This window comes from Populus trichocarpa, chromosome 15 (genome assembly GCF_000002775.5).
Source record: "Populus trichocarpa isolate Nisqually-1 chromosome 15, P.trichocarpa_v4.1, whole genome shotgun sequence".
Taxonomy (NCBI): Eukaryota; Viridiplantae; Streptophyta; class Magnoliopsida; order Malpighiales; family Salicaceae; genus Populus; species Populus trichocarpa.
Genome location: NC_037299.2, coordinates 14,090,930 through 14,107,037, shown reverse-complemented (window position 1 = coordinate 14,107,037; position 16,108 = coordinate 14,090,930). Strand labels below are relative to the sequence as shown.

At 35.3% G+C, this 16,108-nt stretch overlaps 4 protein-coding genes across 4 annotated transcripts; 3 read left to right on the top strand and 1 right to left on the bottom strand.

The window, feature by feature from the left end:
- Positions 1-693: 693 nt before the first annotated feature.
- LOC7476761 (uncharacterized) lies at positions 694-2,576 on the top strand. Its single transcript, XM_024586021.2, has 4 exons — positions 694-1,239; positions 1,723-1,938; positions 2,020-2,386; positions 2,467-2,576. Exons 1-3 carry the CDS (start codon positions 835-837, stop codon positions 2,278-2,280), a joined length of 882 nt encoding a protein of 293 aa, XP_024441789.2. The 5' UTR covers positions 694-834; the 3' UTR covers positions 2,281-2,386; positions 2,467-2,576.
- A 3,487-nt stretch (positions 2,577-6,063) lies between these two features.
- LOC7476760 (hypersensitive-induced response protein 4) lies at positions 6,064-8,800 on the top strand. The gene is made up of 5 exons (XM_002322381.4): positions 6,064-6,366; positions 7,045-7,165; positions 7,293-7,384; positions 7,598-7,694; positions 8,246-8,800. Exons 1-5 carry the CDS (start codon positions 6,172-6,174, stop codon positions 8,614-8,616), a joined length of 876 nt encoding a protein of 291 aa, XP_002322417.1. The 5' UTR covers positions 6,064-6,171; the 3' UTR covers positions 8,617-8,800.
- Positions 8,801-14,071: 5,271 nt separating this feature from the next.
- LOC7481830 (uncharacterized) lies at positions 14,072-15,880 on the top strand. The gene is made up of 2 exons (XM_002322380.3): positions 14,072-14,346; positions 14,433-15,880. Exons 1-2 carry the CDS (start codon positions 14,290-14,292, stop codon positions 15,030-15,032), a joined length of 657 nt encoding a protein of 218 aa, XP_002322416.1. The 5' UTR covers positions 14,072-14,289; the 3' UTR covers positions 15,033-15,880.
- LOC127904359 (uncharacterized) lies at positions 15,039-16,090 on the bottom strand. Its single transcript, XM_052447461.1, has 2 exons — positions 15,865-16,090; positions 15,039-15,757 (listed from the first exon to the last, which is right to left on the bottom strand). Exons 1-2 carry the CDS (start codon positions 16,076-16,078, stop codon positions 15,039-15,041), a joined length of 933 nt encoding a protein of 310 aa, XP_052303421.1. The 5' UTR covers positions 16,079-16,090.
- Positions 16,091-16,108: the final 18 nt, after the last annotated feature.

Sequence of the window (16,108 nt, the reverse complement as noted above, 5' to 3'; positions counted from 1 at the left end):
CTTGTTTTTATCTGATGGTGATTATGCTTTTTTTCATTTTTTTAAACCAAATTCAACTAATTGGCCCCTGCTGATTGGCGATGGAGGGGTTACCGATTCTAACTACATACTTGTTGTAGGTGCAAACCAGAATTCTGTTGAAAAAGAGACTCCTGCTTCTGATGAAGTTGTAAAATCACTCGAGCATATGGATGGCATTTCAAGAGTGCAAGAAGGTGGTGATGATGAGGGAAACAGTGACAATGTCTTGAAATCACCTGTGCACATGGATAATTGTTCTAGAGTTCAGGAAAGTGGTGATAAGGAAGGGAAGGGTGCAAATGGTGTGAAAAATGACGACTACAATGAAGATAACAATGCCATCCAATCACCTAGACACATGAATGACTTTTACAGAGTCCAAGAAGGTGGTGATGGGGAAGGAAAGAGTGCAGATGAAAGGGAGGGAAAAGATAATGTAAAAAATGCAGAACACAGCAAAGGTAAGAATGTTATGAAATCACCAGGGCATCTGGATGACTTTCTTAGAGTCCGAGAGGGTGGTGATGAGGAAGGGAAAAGAGTGGAAGATGATGAAGATAACAATGTCATTAAATCACCTGCACATATGGATGGCATTTCTGGAGTTCAAGAAGGCGGTGCTGAGGAAGGAAAGACCGCGTGTGAAAGGGAGAGCACAGATGGTGTTAAAGATAACGAAGGCTACAAAGTTAACAATTTCATGAAATCACCAGGGCATGCAGATGAATTTATTGGAGTCCAAGATGATGGTGATGAGGAAATGAAGAGTGCAGATGATATGGAAGATAATGGAGATGGTGAAGATAAAAAGTCATGGAATCACTTGGGTATTTGGATGACTTTTCTGGAGTTCAAGAAGGAAGTAATGAGGATGGAAAGAGCGCATGCGAAAGGGAGAGCATAGCTTGTGCACAAGATAATGAAGTTAACAATGGCATGAAATCACCAGGGCCTGCGGGTGAATCTATTGGAGACCAAGATGATGGCGATGAAGAACTGAGGAGTGCAGATGATAAGGAAGATGATGGAGATGGTGAAGACAACAAACTCATGGAATCACTTGGACATTTGGATGACTGTACTGATGTCCAAGAAGGTTGTGATGAAGAAGGGGACATTGCAGATGATGTGGAAGATAATGAGGACAGTGATGATACCGAAGAGGTTGAAGATCCTTCTCTAACCAGCTCAGGGAAACAAAGGCAACTAGAAATCCATGTTGGTCACCCTTGCTGTCCCTCTTTCGTTTTCTCCCTCCCTATCCCTTGTTTTCTTTTCATTTTTCCTTTTTTTTCTTTGAGTTAAAACACAGATGAATCTGTAGGGAAAAGATTGGTAATAAACACAAACATGCCCGTATAGTTTGCATTCATGGAGACGTGACTAATAGAGTGAACCTTGTCTTATTGGTAAATGTAGCTATCCCAGTTAGGTAATTGGTGAATTAGTTGTTGAAAATGAAAAATCGTGTCATCAGGCATTTGATTAGATTATGCCTAAATAATTGTTAGTCCATTGACTTAATTGGCTTCTGAAGTTGCGAATATGTTCATCAGTTTTTTACAGAGTTAACAGAAATCTAATATACAGCAGGAAATACGTAGGCTTTGGTGGATGCTTTCAGATCACTGTTAAATCACTTTTCCATTTTACTGGTGTCGGTCCTGTAAATGACAGAGACTGTGGCTTTTCTTCTTGTAGGTGACAACTGTTCATGTTAAAGGGCTAGTGAAATCCTGGAATGTAAAGAAGCTGAAAGAGCTCTGCAAACAGTATGGAGAGATCATAAATGTTTTGTTACCTCGAAATTTTGGTGCTAAACACAAGGATTTTGGATTTATTGCTTTTAGTTCTCATAAAAGTGCACTTGCTTGTGTGGAAGGGATCAATAAGACCCAGCTTGGAGGAGAAACTAAGGTGATTACCTGGATGCCGTAACATGTGTATGTGTGTGTGGATCCCTTAAAGCAACATCTTTTATATCACTTTTTGTCTCAGGTTAAGGCTGACCTTGCCAAGACAAGATTTAGAGGAGCAGCGCAGAAGAAAAGGAGATGGGGTAAACATCATGCAAAGTACGAAGAGGTTGGGACTGAAATAAAAGCACAAGCTCATGGTAACAAGTCCAAGGGAACTAGAAAAAGAGGAAGGGGCATTGCTAAAGAAGAGATTCAAGCTCCTTCATTGTTGAATAGTACTAAAGAAGGTAAACCAAACAACCATCGAACCAGTTTCAGTGAAGGTCAGGATGCCAACTGAGTAAAAACAGCTCGAAAGATAAAGAATTTGCCTCAAAAAAGGAATGATCGTGGGAAGAGAAAGATTGACCATGATCTTAATAGTAGACAATCAAAGAAATCTAGAGGTAGTTTTTTGCTGTTTGACTTCTTTGTGTTTTCTTGTAGCTGTTATTGCGAGACAGTCTTATGTGGCGAAACTTTGCAGGTAATGCTCAAGGTAGGCAAATCAATAGAAATTCAGCGAGAAAACCTCACCGCGAGGAGGGGAGCAGCTCAATTTCTGGATCCAAGAGGCACCAATCGGATATGGTAACTTATATTTTCCTGCCCATTGATCTAGGGCTGTGGGTTTGATCATATGAAATGATTCTTCCAGGAACCCCATGCTGGATATATAGAACCTGCTACAAGGAAACCAGCTCAACATTATGCAGGGTATGCTGAGGCTGCTCATTGGCATCAAGGGCAATCTCATTTAAGTTACCTTCAACACAGCTTTCAGAATCAAAGCCAACCTTCTGTTAGATACATCGAACCTGGCCTTGGAAGACAAGCCTTACCTCATGCAGGATATATTGAGCCTGCTGCAGAAAAGCAAGGCTTTGTTGCTAATGATTATAGTTTGAGAAGGTTCTTTCTAATGTTGATAGTCTTTCCTTGTGTTTCAAGCTTCTACTTTGATTCAAATGCTTATAAGGTTGTCATTTGTCCGCAGAGCTGGCGGGTACAGTGGTCAAGGCAACCAGGGATCTGCTTATGTGAGAGGTAGCTTTTTAAGTCCTCTGAATTTTCTTTTTGCATCTTTAGTGCATCCCAAACCTGCTTTATTAAATTTAATTGCTGAAGCTTTGTCAGTCCAATGGGAGAATATGATTTTGTGTTTGAATATTCATTTGGACTTTTGTTTATACATTTATTTCTTGGGAGTGGTGTTGAGCTTGGATTAGTCTTCATATCATTTCTAAAAGACCAAAAAAGTAGGAATTCTATGAACCGAGATTCTTCTATATGTAATATAAATGCATCATTGTAATGTATGTAACCAGCCATTGCAATTCTTGGCTGATTATGTAAGAGTTCGCATATTGCTACTAAATTTCATGGTTTGGCTAGATGGATGAGTGCATGTTCGACATATTCACCTCTGAAGTTGTACAACTTCTGGTGCACCTCTCATTTTCCAGAATTCAGCCCCTGCCCCTCTCTCCTCAAGGCTCACATCCGCTATTTGCTCTTGCAGAAGTATTATTACCTCTGATGTTTTGAATCTGTAATTTGTCCAATTGAATGTGAGTAGCGTTATTGCTGTGAGTAGAGGTTCTAATTGTTTACTTAATTGCTTGGATTCTCTCACATTATTGTTGTACTTGACTGCACAACAATAACACAAATATCACTTCTGAAGTTGTGGAACTTCAGGTGCAATTTTGTCTACATGCTCTTTCACCCATTTTCCCTTCTCCCCAAGCATGCACCCACACTATTTGCTTATAGAGGCAGTGTAGTGTTTTGCATGTGTAGTCTTACAAATCAAATATGAGTAACTGTTTTTCTGTATCTGGAATATTGCCATCTAGTCTCAATACATAGTTTAGTGTTTTACCATATTACCCTCATGGATACTATTCTAGATTCTCCTTAGTGGTTCTAAATTTCTGATATCTCTTGATAGATCTCTTTTAGGCTAGGTGAACTTTATTTACTTTTAATGGTCTCATATTAGGGTCTCCCTAGGATGAATTTACCCTACCGTTCTCCATATAATGATATGATAGTTTTGTTCTTATGGCAGAATCAGGTGTTCCATCTTCCTATGCTCAATATTACACAAGCATTGCTGTATATCAGGTATCCTTTCTTGTCCAAGTTACATCTCCATCCACCAACTTTGGCTGTTTTTTATACAAATTAGCGCACATTATCTGTTTTATCAACTATGGCCACAAATTCTGCATTCCGTAGGATTTTTGTTTTAAAAAAAGAAATTTCTGAGCTAAATTTTCCCAAAGAAGTGTGTTTTCATGACGAGATAACCCAGGGAGTGGTTTCAAAACTCTTTTCCCAGTTAGCTTATCTTTAATTTGACAATGGTTGTATAAAGTTGTGACTCGGGAGTAGGAAGATATTATAGGTTTTATTGAATCCAACTCTCTTTGATCAGCATTCAATTTCCTTGCCAGAATTGAAAGCAAAAACCTCCCGGCATTGCCCATGAATGCATGTCTTTTGAAACCTATGCATGCGTACTCATGCATAGTCTTCAGCTTCTAAAAGTTAATACCTAGTATCTTTGTTGCATGCAGGGTGTTGCTGGCGTTAGTAGGTATCATCACAGCAGGGGAACATACCTGCCTCATCAATAGTACTATTGAATATTTGATAGATAGAGCCTGAAACAATATGGCTCTTCTAGGTATCTCCCATGAAAATCAACTTATTTATCGACTCCTGTTCTCACATGTAGATTTTTTCAGAGGAAATAAATCACTGTACGTTTCACATTCAAAAGCCACACTTAATCCCTATACAAGAGGCAATAATCATGCGTCATCAAGTTCTTGACAAAGCAATCTAGCAGTCTTCTTCCTTCTCTGCAACATGTGCCACTCCAAACGAAATAAGCAGCTAGCCCTTCAAAGTTTGCCGGGGCATTGTCACCAAGTAAAAGCTTCAACAAAGCAAGTCTAGGAGATTGCATGATACAATGCTTAGAGTATTATAAGATTTTCCGACGTAAAAGGGTAAACTAACACTAAGATTCAAAGAATTTACATGAAGCTCTTGACATTTTTTACCATCAACCACGTAATTAACACTTTCTGTTGACTCGGAATCGTAGGGTTACACTGAATAGGTTAAACTAAACAATGGCACGAGACCAAGGGGAGGAAGATAATCTGAAATTTGCAGAGCTCTGTAACTTTTATCGACCAACATAATTTGCAAGTAACTGATCATTTTTTTCCTCTTCAACTAAAATATTTACTGCTAGCTTGACAACGCAGTATACTTCCATTGCACGTGTTTTGCCAGCAAAAACATAAAACATAATGTTTTTGTTACGATGTAATCTATAATCCACTACATTAAAATATATCCTCATAAATATTTTGGAAGTATAGTTGTAATTATTTTTTAAAATATTTTTTATTTTTTAAAAATTATTTTTGATATCAGCACATCAAAATATCTGAAAATATTAAAAAAATATTAATTTAAAATAAAAAAATAAAAAAATTTAATTATTTTTAAAAATACTTTTAAACACTAGAATAAACAATAACTTTATATATTCTATTGAAAACTTAACAAAGAAAAATTCCAAGTCATCCATGAATGCTAGGTCATGCATAGCATTTGCGTTAGACCCTACAAAATTCCATTTAATAAAAGAGTGAATTGACTAATTAGTAATTACTAAGTAGCAAGAAAATTAAATCTTCACATGCTTAAAATTTAAATGATTTTTTCTTACCCCTAAATTTAGATTTTTTTTAGTTGGTTTAACTTTTGGGATGATTATCTATGGCCAAATTAGGTAATTCATAATCTTAAAATTTAAACTCTTAATTTGCATTTGATAAATCCTATTATTATTTTATTCAGATTCAATCATTTAAATTTTATATTAATATTATCCGATTAAATTCTGATTGCATGATAAACACACTTAATTATAAAAACATTTTATTAAGTTGTCAGATAAATTAAACTTCAAAATAACTAAAAAAAATTAGTGAAAAAAATAATCATAATTAGAAATTAAAAAAAAATCCACCGAAACCAAAGAGAAAGTCAAGGCATCCCACCGTTTCCTAAATGACACAGAGCCCGCACATTCATCTCTCTCCCTCTCTCCCTCTCTCTCTCTCTCTAATCTTTCCTATCAGATACGAAGAGGAGCAAAATCATGGGTAATACATGCTGTTTTTTATGTGGATGCGTAGACCAAGCTAGCGTTGGTGTTGTTGAAAGGTGGGGTCGTTTTGAGCGATTGGCTCCGCCAGGTTTCCACTTCTTTAACTGCCTTGCTGGTCAATGTTTGGCCGGTGTTTTGTCTACCAGAATTCACTCTCTTGATGTCCGCATTGAAACCAAAACCAAGGTTTTTTCCTTATTAATTCTCGATTAAGTTTCATTTTGTTTGGTTTCTTGGTGATTAAGGAATGGAAGGTTTGTGGGTTCTGTCATGTTTTGTGTTTCTTGGATTTTTGGGTGTGGGTTGTGTGTTTTGTTGTGTTTTCTGTAGGATTTTTGGGGGTTTTAGGGCTTAGTGTTTATTGGCTTTATTGGTGATTAAGGAGTGTAGAATTTGTGGGTTTTGTTTGGATTTGTGTTTCTTGAATTTCTGGATGTGGGTCTTGTGTTTTGTTGTGTTTGATGGAGAGTTTAGGGGTTCTAAAGGCTTTAGTATTTAGTATTTGTTAATGTGTTTTCAAGATTTGAGACTTTGGAAGTACCTGATCCCTTGTTTATAATGGCTCTGATCGGTTCCCCGATATGTTTAATGTGATCAGATTGCTAATTATGTGACACTATTTCTGTTGTGATCATGTTTGGTTGTTGAGAAAAGCCAGTAGAAGTAAAAGAGATTAGAAATTGAGTTTTCAGGGTTTTACGCTGTTTCTATCAAGAATGTGATTGTTAGGTGATGAAATAAAATTTGCACTGTATTTTCTGTTGTCTGATTTTGTGCTGTCCTCTAATGGTTAGTTTTGGGCTAAGATTTTTGTTTCTCTCTTATAGAAAATTAAGGGCTTTACATAGTTTTATGTCAATGCAGGATAATGTCTTTGTGCAATTGGTTTGCTCGATTCAGTACCGAATAGTCAAGGAAAATGCTGATGATGCATTCTATGAGTTGGCAAATCCCAGGGAGCAGATTCAGGCTTATGTATTTGATGGTACTCCATAGTTGTAGCATGGGATATAGATTTTTATTATCCAATAATGCGTCTATATTACTCTTCCTTTTTTGAGTTTTGAGAGTTTTCACCTCGTTTCATTGTGACGTATTTCATGTTTCTTAAGTGGTTCGAGCTATTGTTCCAAGAATGGCATTGGATGAGCTTTTCGAGCAGAAGGGTGAGGTTGCCATAGCTGTCTTGGAGGAATTGGAGAAGGTAATTGGATACCTGCTTCTTTTGTCGAATCCCATGGTTTTATAAATTTGTAGCAATGGTTCTTTGGATTATTCAATATTTTGATTATTCAAGTGCACTCTTCTTGATATATGATTCCTTTTTTTTGTGCGCGTGTTAGATAAGAATTTTCTTAGTATTGCCGAAGTCATGTCACTGCTGTTGTTCTTATCTCATGTCGACTTAATGAATCAGGTGATGGGAGCCTATGGCTACTGCATAGAGCACATTCTGATGGTTGACATTATACCTGATGATACTGTACGCAGGGCAATGAATGAGATCAATGCAGGTATTAATCACCCTACACATTCTCACTTGTTTTACTACATAAAGACCTTCTCGTTTTATTTTTTTGGATATCATATGAAAGACATTGCTGATTTCTGGAAGGACATGGGAACTAAAATAAGTTGCCTACTCAATTTTAGTTTTAGTTTTAGCTCTGATAGTTTGCAAGATGTAATAGACAACTTTAACTGAATTTTCCACTACCATTATTCACTATGAATTGTTTTTTTTTTTCCTAACTAGATGGTGTGTATTCTTGCTACCTCTCTAACAGCATCCAGATTATTGTTTCATTTTAGGGATCTCATTATCTCTATGCATGAAATTTGTCATTATACCAAGTAATGGTTTTACTAAACATCAACAATTGTAAACTTTCTTTCTTGGTAATTTCCTTAGAGTCTAAATTATCTGTTGTGTTTGATTTTGGACAAGCTTCCGGTTCTATGTATCTGATATAGTGATCAGTTGCTTGCTTGCTATTGATGGCATTTAATTGTGATCCTCAACTTCATTTGCAAATAACTTTTGCATATCAATTCTGTATCTCAGCTCAACGACTTCAGCTTGCTAGTGTATATAAAGGTGAAGCTGAAAAGGTGCTCCTAGTCAAAAGGGCAGAAGCTGACGCTGAAGCCAAGTACCTTGGTGGGGTTGGTGTGGCCAGGCAGAGGCAGGCAATCACCGATGGTTTGAGAGAGAACATACTGGAGTTCTCACACAAGGTGACAGGCACATCAGCTAAGGAGGTGATGGATCTCATCATGATCACACAGTACTTTGACACCATCAAAGACCTCGGCAACTCATCTAAGAACACCACTGTTTTCATCCCTCATGGCCCTGGTCATGTAAGAGACATCGGCGACCAGATTCGCAATGGGTTGATGGAGGCATCCTGTGCTCAAATTGATCAGCAGTGAACCCTTTCACCAGGCATCTTCCGAAGCACACTTTCTTTGAATTTGAATGCAACATGGTAAAAAATACGATTTATGTAAATAGGATGAAATCCTATATTTTAAGTTTGTCATAGAAATGTATTATGAGTTTTTTATGCTCGAATTGCCCTTTTTGCTAATGGAAAAGAAAACTATCCTTTGAAAACCTTTTTTACCATCACAATTTGCCTATAGAAAAGCTTCAGACATTCTATTTCACCATATACACTTTTCACTTGTCTTCACCATCATCGTGTTTATCAAACTAAAAACATGTCCTGTCACTATCTTCACAAACAAGAAATCTTATGACGCTCATGCTATAATTATTAGATATTTACAGCAACACAAAAAGGAGAGAGGAAAATGAAAAGAAGACACAAGGAGGAGAAACACAGCAAGGGGAGAAAAACTAGAGAAAAAGGGATAGAAAGAGAATAAAAAAACGAGAGAGAGAGAGAGAGAGAGAGTTTGTCTAGTAATTACAATTTGAGCATTGTAAAACTTTCCTAAACATATCTATCTCTTAATCAAAGTCTATCTATAATCATAGCCTATCGTTTCCAACTTCCCTTCTAATTTGTAACACACTCTCCATTAGTCACATTCCAATAATAAACACAACCAATGAAATTGACAAATAAAATACGAAAAGTTTGTGAACTAAATATAATTTATTCAGATTCACATAAAGAAATTTAACAAATTCTTTAGCACCACCTCACTTGCAATAGTTTTGTTTTTTTAACAAAAACTAAATATAATTTACAATATATAACATTGTTGCGGTCTTTTCTATTCGATTATCTTAGTTTTATGATATGTTTTATGGGTTTGATGGGTTAATCAATTTGACTTGAGTTTTTTTTTAATTGTTGTTTTTCTTTAATTTAATCTTTCAATATTGAGTTGATTAAGAATTACACTTCATGATTTGTTTCAGTTTACTTTCTATAAGGTTATTTTGATCCCATGATATGAATCACGGGTTAATTCGAATAGACTTAAATTATTTTATTATGTCCTTTTTCTAGATTGAACTTTTTTTTTTCAATTTTATCCTTCAATATTGGGTTAATTAGGAATCGAGTTTTATAATTTGTTTTGATTTGCTTTTTATGGTGTTATCTTAGTCTAATAATTCGGATAGTAGGTTTGATAAGTTAACCTGAGTTGACTAGGGTTATTTTTTTGATTTATTTTCTATGAGGTTATTTCGGTTTCATAACCTAATCATGGTTTTGACAAGTTAACCCGAGTTGACTCGAGTTGTTTTTTTAGTTCTTTTTTAATTGAATTTTTTTCAATCTCATCATTCAATATTCGGATAATTAGAAACTGAGCTTCAAAATATTTTTTTAATTTACTTTTCATGGGGTTATCTTGGTCTCATGACTTGAGTCGTGAGTTTAACAGGTTTACTCGGGTCATTTTTTAGATCTTTTCTAATTAAATTCTTTTCAATTTCATCATCCAATATAATGTTAATTTGGAATTGAGTTTTATAATTTGTTTTAATTTATTTTATATGGAGTTATCATGGTCTTATGACCCGAGTCATTGATTTGGTAAGTTAACCTAGGTTGATTCGGGTCAATCCAATATGTTGTTGTCTTAATATATTTTAAAAAAAACATCGTTTTTAATCTCTTTTAAATCAAATTATATTTTTATCAATTATTTAGGTTATATTTAGAGCCTCCAGATCGATATATCATATCCGGTTAACTCTTAGACGATTTAATATTTTCTATTAAAAAAATATTAATAGCATCTAAATATTTTTTTTCATTGGACTTTTTTTATATATAATTCACAGTGCAGCATGCGCAAACAATCTAGAATGCCACTAAATCCAACTGATTCCCTCTAATCATTACACCATTTATAATCTTTTTCACTCAATGCACAAGTTATACATTAAATCATTTTAAATCTTGAAATTGTTGTGGAATAACAACATTGAAAAGAATTAGAAAAGGATATATTTTAGAAGTGTTTGGGAACGCGGTTCAACCTACGTTTCTAAAAAATTTGAATTTTTTTTTTTTTTACTAAAATTTAATATGGTTTGTACGTTTTGATGTGCTGATGTCAAAAATAATTTTTAAAAAATAAAAAAACATCATTGACATGCATTTTGGCACGAAAAGTTATTTGAAAAGCACCCGCAACTACACTGCCAAACAAGCTCTTGGTTACCATTCAAGGGTTCGCTGAGGCTGAGCACATCAGGGGAATTTGTCTCCATCATAGTAAGCAACACTTCAAACTTTCTTCTTGTAAAATCAAATGAAATATGTTATATTTTGAAACTAAAATTGCAATCTTAAACACCAATTCATTCTTGGAAAATTATTGTAATATGTAATAACCCTCTTGTTAACCTCGTAATTCATTAACCTAAACCTTTTTATGGTTAATTTTTAAATTAAGTTTGATAATTATTAAGGTGTTTGATTGAACATCGTAACTATTATTTTTCTAGATTTTAATTTTTTTTAAATTAAATTTTTTTAATGTTTTCGGATCGTTTTGATGTGTTAATATTAAAAATAATATTTTTTTAAAAAAATATTATTTTAAAATATTTTTAAATAAAAACACTCTAAAAGAACATTATTACTTCATTTATAAACACTTTGTAAGATTTAATGAAAAAATTATTGTGCTTTGCCCCGTACATGCACGTACTGATTAAAGTACATGCAATTTGGTTTAAGAATCGATTGCATCTTTTTGTTCATGAAAGATTCACCTAAACGTGAAAACTCTTAATCAAAACCACAGATAATAATCAAAGTTGGGATCTAATCCTAAAATTGATTTACAAGAAGATACTTGCTCCAACATGCATGTGCTGAATGAAGTACACAATGGGTACAAAAGGACACAAACATGTGCTCAAGCTTCTAGCCAACGTATCTAAATGTATCCATGCTCGAAAAAAGCTTAGAAACCAGCAACTTAAGACTTTTAGAGTGTGTTTGGCAGTCTGGTTATGGATACTTTTCAAATAATCTTAAAAATATATAAATATTAATATATACATGAATATGCTCATACATATAATCTCAAAAACATATAGATATTAATATATTTTTAATTTTTTTAAATTATAAATAGCAATATAATTGGAAAGGAAAGAAGGGGCAATGGAAGTTAATGCAATGAAACAAAATAACATACATATAATAAAAATTAATCAAGGAACGTCGACCCATGCATCCATTGTAGCCCTACAAGGATGCATTATTACCAATTAATCAGAATCTTTTAACCCGCTACTTGTTTATATTATAATTTACGATCCTCCCCATTCCTCAACAAATTCTGACCCCCACGTTCTCGAATTAATTCTTCTTCTTTTTTCCACTTGTTGATTCTATGGAGTCTGATTGCAACCAAGGCAAGAGATCGATTAATAATAGCTTGGAAAATATTCAAAGACTTCGTTCATGTTGACCAAACCATAGCTACACACAATCGCAGCATGTCCCATGGAGAATCAGACAAGAGGGGACATCTTACTGCAATGCAAGAGAGACCAAGAGACAAAAAAATAAAAATAAAAATAGAAATGGGGATTGATTAATTTGTCATCTATGTTTTGGGAAGGAAGCAGCTTGATTTGGATCTACATCTTTGTTTTGCTTTCAGGGGGCAAAAATTGGACCTCCTGCAATGTAGCTGGGCAGCTGGTCATGCTCATAGCCAGCCATTCAAGACCTCTAAATTATGGAAAATTAACATGATTAAGCATCTAAGGGTATCCATGAAGGTGTCTGCAACTATTGTTACGGGACGAAGGTTGTTATAAATAGACATGATTGTTTTTTTAAGTGCTTTTTATTTGAAAAATATATTAAAATAATATTTTTTTAATTTTTTAAAATTTATTTTTGATATCAAAACGTTAAAATAATATAAAAACACAAAAAAATTATTTTGAAGAAAAGAATAGCAAAACCAAACATGCTCCTCAAAATCCAAATTATGTTAATTAGATGCTACCCAATTACCGAAATCCAAATTTCAGATGGAAGGAGTTAATTAGATAATATATGATTGAATGAGGACTCAATTTGAATAAGGAGTTAATTAGTTTGGGGGCTATGTTTGCTCTTTCTCCAATATTGTTTTGTTAATCTTGATGTTAATTTAGTCCCTGTTTTTTCTTTTATATTATTTTGGGTTTTGCAGGCAGCATTCTGATGGAGCAACTACTCTTCTAATCCAATCAAAAGTATGTTAATTCAACCATCTAGGTGGTGGCCTAGTGGTAAGAGCTTGAGACCAAGAGGTTTGCTCCCTCTGTGGTCTCAAGTTCGAGCCCTGCGGTTGCTCATATGATGGCCACTGGAGGCTTACATGGTCGTTAACTTCAGGGCCCATGGGATTAGTCGAGGTGCACGCAAGCTGGCCCGGACACCCATGTTAAACTAAAAAACTAAAAAAAAAAAAGTATGTTAAGTCATACTAGAATTAGGATATTTATTGGGATTTTTCACTTTTAGAGTTAAAGAGTTCTTAGATGCCATTGGTTGACAGATTTTGGAGTTGGAATTTAATAGCTATATCTTAAATTTTTGGTGATAAGTTTCAAATTTCAAGATTCCACAAATTAAGCCATTCATATTAAAAAGTTTTTTTATTATTATTATTTTTATTAATCATAGATGTCCGGGTCAGCTTACGCGCACTTTGACTAATCCCCCGAGACCCTAAAGTTAACAACCATGTAAGCCTTCAATGACCCTGAGGTTTGTGGCACTCGAATTGGTAACCTCTGGAGAACAAATTCAGGACCTGACCAGTTGAACTATACCCCTTAAAATTAGAACGTTTCGTTATTGTTTCATGATAAATAAATAAATAAAAAAGATAAATATTCGTATCTCCATTAACCATTAATATATCTAATTAGAATAATCAAGCTTATTGTTACCTTAATTTATAGTTTTTAGAGTCTATATATAAACAGCACGTACGCAAGACGACTATCAACAAGCTACACATTGTTTTGCTCCATATTCTGACAATTAATCTAAAACAAAATAAATTAATTAGATTTTCATTAATAAGTACAAGTTTGCTGGCTTGCCTACAAGACTAACATGGGTGTCTTGTTGGATTAGTCTCTAAAAAATCTCAAGCAGACCCAATACATTGCCGCAAATGTCTAATTATGTCACTACAATAGTGGACATAACAGCTAATCAATGAATTAATCCTCCCAGTTGAATGATAGAGCCTGCAAAATCAAGCTAAGATCTTATTAAAAATGGAAGAATCATCTACTAATTAGCTTAAATTATTTCAAAGGCGGTGCCCGGGAAGCTCACCTATTTATTTTTTATTTTTTATTTTTTTTTGCCTAAAGAATTATTGAAGCTTGGGATCAGTTAAAAGATGCCCATAATTTTCTGTCTCGAAAATCATTGAAGCTTATCTTTGTTGATGCATCCTTTTGTTCTTATAATATTTTTAACTTAGCCAGTTGGATTGACAGTCTCTTGACCGACCAACGTTTCTTGACAGTCCTATATATATATATATAGTTCCATCTGTATTACCAAGACATCATCAAAATCCAGCTTGAGAAAACCTCTACTCCTATCCGAAATTTGAATCAAAAGAAGAAAAAGCAACAGCATGGGTTACTGGTCTGCTGAGAATGCTACAAAGGCATACCTCAAGACTCTGAGAATGGTAAGTCCACGAACATTTTTTGTAATTTGAGTTCATGATCTCTGGCAGTATTTCCTAACTGGGATTTTGAATTGATCTTGATGCAGGGTCAAAAGGCAAATGAGCCAGATGAAGCTGAATTCATTTCAGCATTAGCAGCTGGTAACAATGCACAACTAATGGTTGTAGCATGTGCCAATGCTGCCACCACAACCACAGTGGCCTTAGTGGCTGCAGCCCATCAAACCGGTGGCCGTGTGGTTTGCATCCTTCCTGGTCATCAAGAATTACAACTATCTAAAAAAATCCTAGGTTGTGATGCCTGTCATGTTGAGTTCGTTATTGGAGAAGCTCGAAGTCTATTATTAAGCCATTATAGTGAAGCGGATTTTGTGCTTATTGATTGTAACCTTGAGAATCATGATGGTATTCTTGGCGCAGTACGAGCAGGCAGGAAAAGAAACGGAGCTGTTATAGTGGGGTATAATGCATTTAGCAAGAGATCATGGCGATCTGGTGGGTCAAAAACACAGTTGTTGCCTATTGGAGGAGGATTACTGGTGACCAGAATTGCTACAGATGCCAAGATTGCTGATGGCTGTGGTTGCGGGAAGAGGAGCCATTGGGTTGTCAAGGTAGATAAATGTACCGGCGAAGAGCATGTTTTCAGGGTCAGATTCCCACAAGGGAAACAAATCGAAGCTTAATTAGTTCTAATTTAGAGAGTCATCAAGATGTAAAATATCAAAATCATATTTCAAATCTGGAAAATAACCAAATCCAGGGAACCTAGCAGGATAGCCTGAAAAACTCTGGTGAGCAGGGAACCTATAAATCATGATGTTCTGATAAATCTTTCCAGGATCAACAATCTGAGAAGGGAAATAGGGGTGATTGACCGCGTCAGGAAATACTTGAGTCTCTAAGCAAATACCAGCATGCTTAGCATAAACGCATCCACCTTTCCCCTTGACATTGTCAAGCATGTTACTTGTATAAAACTGCACTCCAGGCTGATTGGTCCATAGCTCCAACTTCCTCCCAGACACACTTTCTTGCACAACAGCAACCTTCATAAAGTGTCCAGGATTCAAGTCATCTAACACATAGTTGATGTCATATCCATCAGGCAATTGATTGAACATGCTCCCGATCTCCCTGGCTTGGAGGGAATCATAAGGTGTATCCTTGACGTTGACAATTTCTCCGGTCGGAATGAGTTCTTCATCCACAGGAGTAACTTCAGATCCAAAAAGCTGGATGGTATGAGACAAGATGTCACCACTGTTGTGTCTACCAAGATTCCAGTAAGCATGCAGTGCCAAGTTCACTGGGGTAGGCTTGTTTAGAGGCTTAGCCCACATTCTCACAGCTATCTTGTTTGCTTGAACTATCATGTATGTCACAGACACAGAAACATCACCAGGAAAACCTATAGAAAAGAAATTCGCCAATCAATGCAAACACCATACATGTATACAAGGCACATAAGATCAGATACAAATGAGACAGAATTCTAGCCATGGAAAGAAACATTACCTTCCTCTCCATCAAAGCTGTTGTACGTGAATGTTATATGTTTATCGTTATGACGTCTAGCTACATCCCAGACAACCTCACTAAAACCTTCAGGGCCACCTGAAAAGTAGAAAAAATAATTAATGAGTGACTTAATAATCGAGGTTTTTTCCCGATTAATCATGGCCATGTAAAATGTATGAAATATGGAGGAAAAATAGCATAGCAAAGGCATGAAAGTAAAAGAATATCATGGTTCAAGAAC

Excerpts from the sequence above, each read along its gene's own strand:
- LOC7476760 (XM_002322381.4), top strand. The coding sequence starts at position 6,172 with ATGGGTAATACATGCTGTTTTTTATGTGGATGCGTAGACCAAGCTAGC. Across the intron at positions 6,367-7,044 it reads GCATTGAAACCAAAACCAAG|GATAATGTCTTTGTGCAATT; the intron begins GTTTTTTCCTTA and ends ATGTCAATGCAG. Across the intron at positions 7,385-7,597 it reads TCTTGGAGGAATTGGAGAAG|GTGATGGGAGCCTATGGCTA; the intron begins GTAATTGGATAC and ends TTAATGAATCAG.
- LOC7481830 (XM_002322380.3), top strand. The coding sequence starts at position 14,290 with ATGGGTTACTGGTCTGCTGAGAATGCTACAAAGGCATACCTCAAGACT. Across the intron at positions 14,347-14,432 it reads ACCTCAAGACTCTGAGAATG|GGTCAAAAGGCAAATGAGCC; the intron begins GTAAGTCCACGA and ends ATCTTGATGCAG.
- LOC7476761 (XM_024586021.2), top strand. The coding sequence starts at position 835 with ATGGAATCACTTGGGTATTTGGATGACTTTTCTGGAGTTCAAGAAGGA. Across the intron at positions 1,240-1,722 it reads AAAGGCAACTAGAAATCCAT|GTGACAACTGTTCATGTTAA; the intron begins GTTGGTCACCCT and ends TTCTTCTTGTAG. Across the intron at positions 1,939-2,019 it reads AGCTTGGAGGAGAAACTAAG|GTTAAGGCTGACCTTGCCAA; the intron begins GTGATTACCTGG and ends TTTTTGTCTCAG.
- LOC127904359 (XM_052447461.1), bottom strand. The coding sequence starts at position 16,078 with ATGCCTTTGCTATGCTATTTTTCCTCCATATTTCATACATTTTACATG. Across the intron at positions 15,758-15,864 it reads CAGCTTTGATGGAGAGGAAG|GTTTTCCTGGTGATGTTTCT; the intron begins GTAATGTTTCTT and ends TCTTTTCTATAG.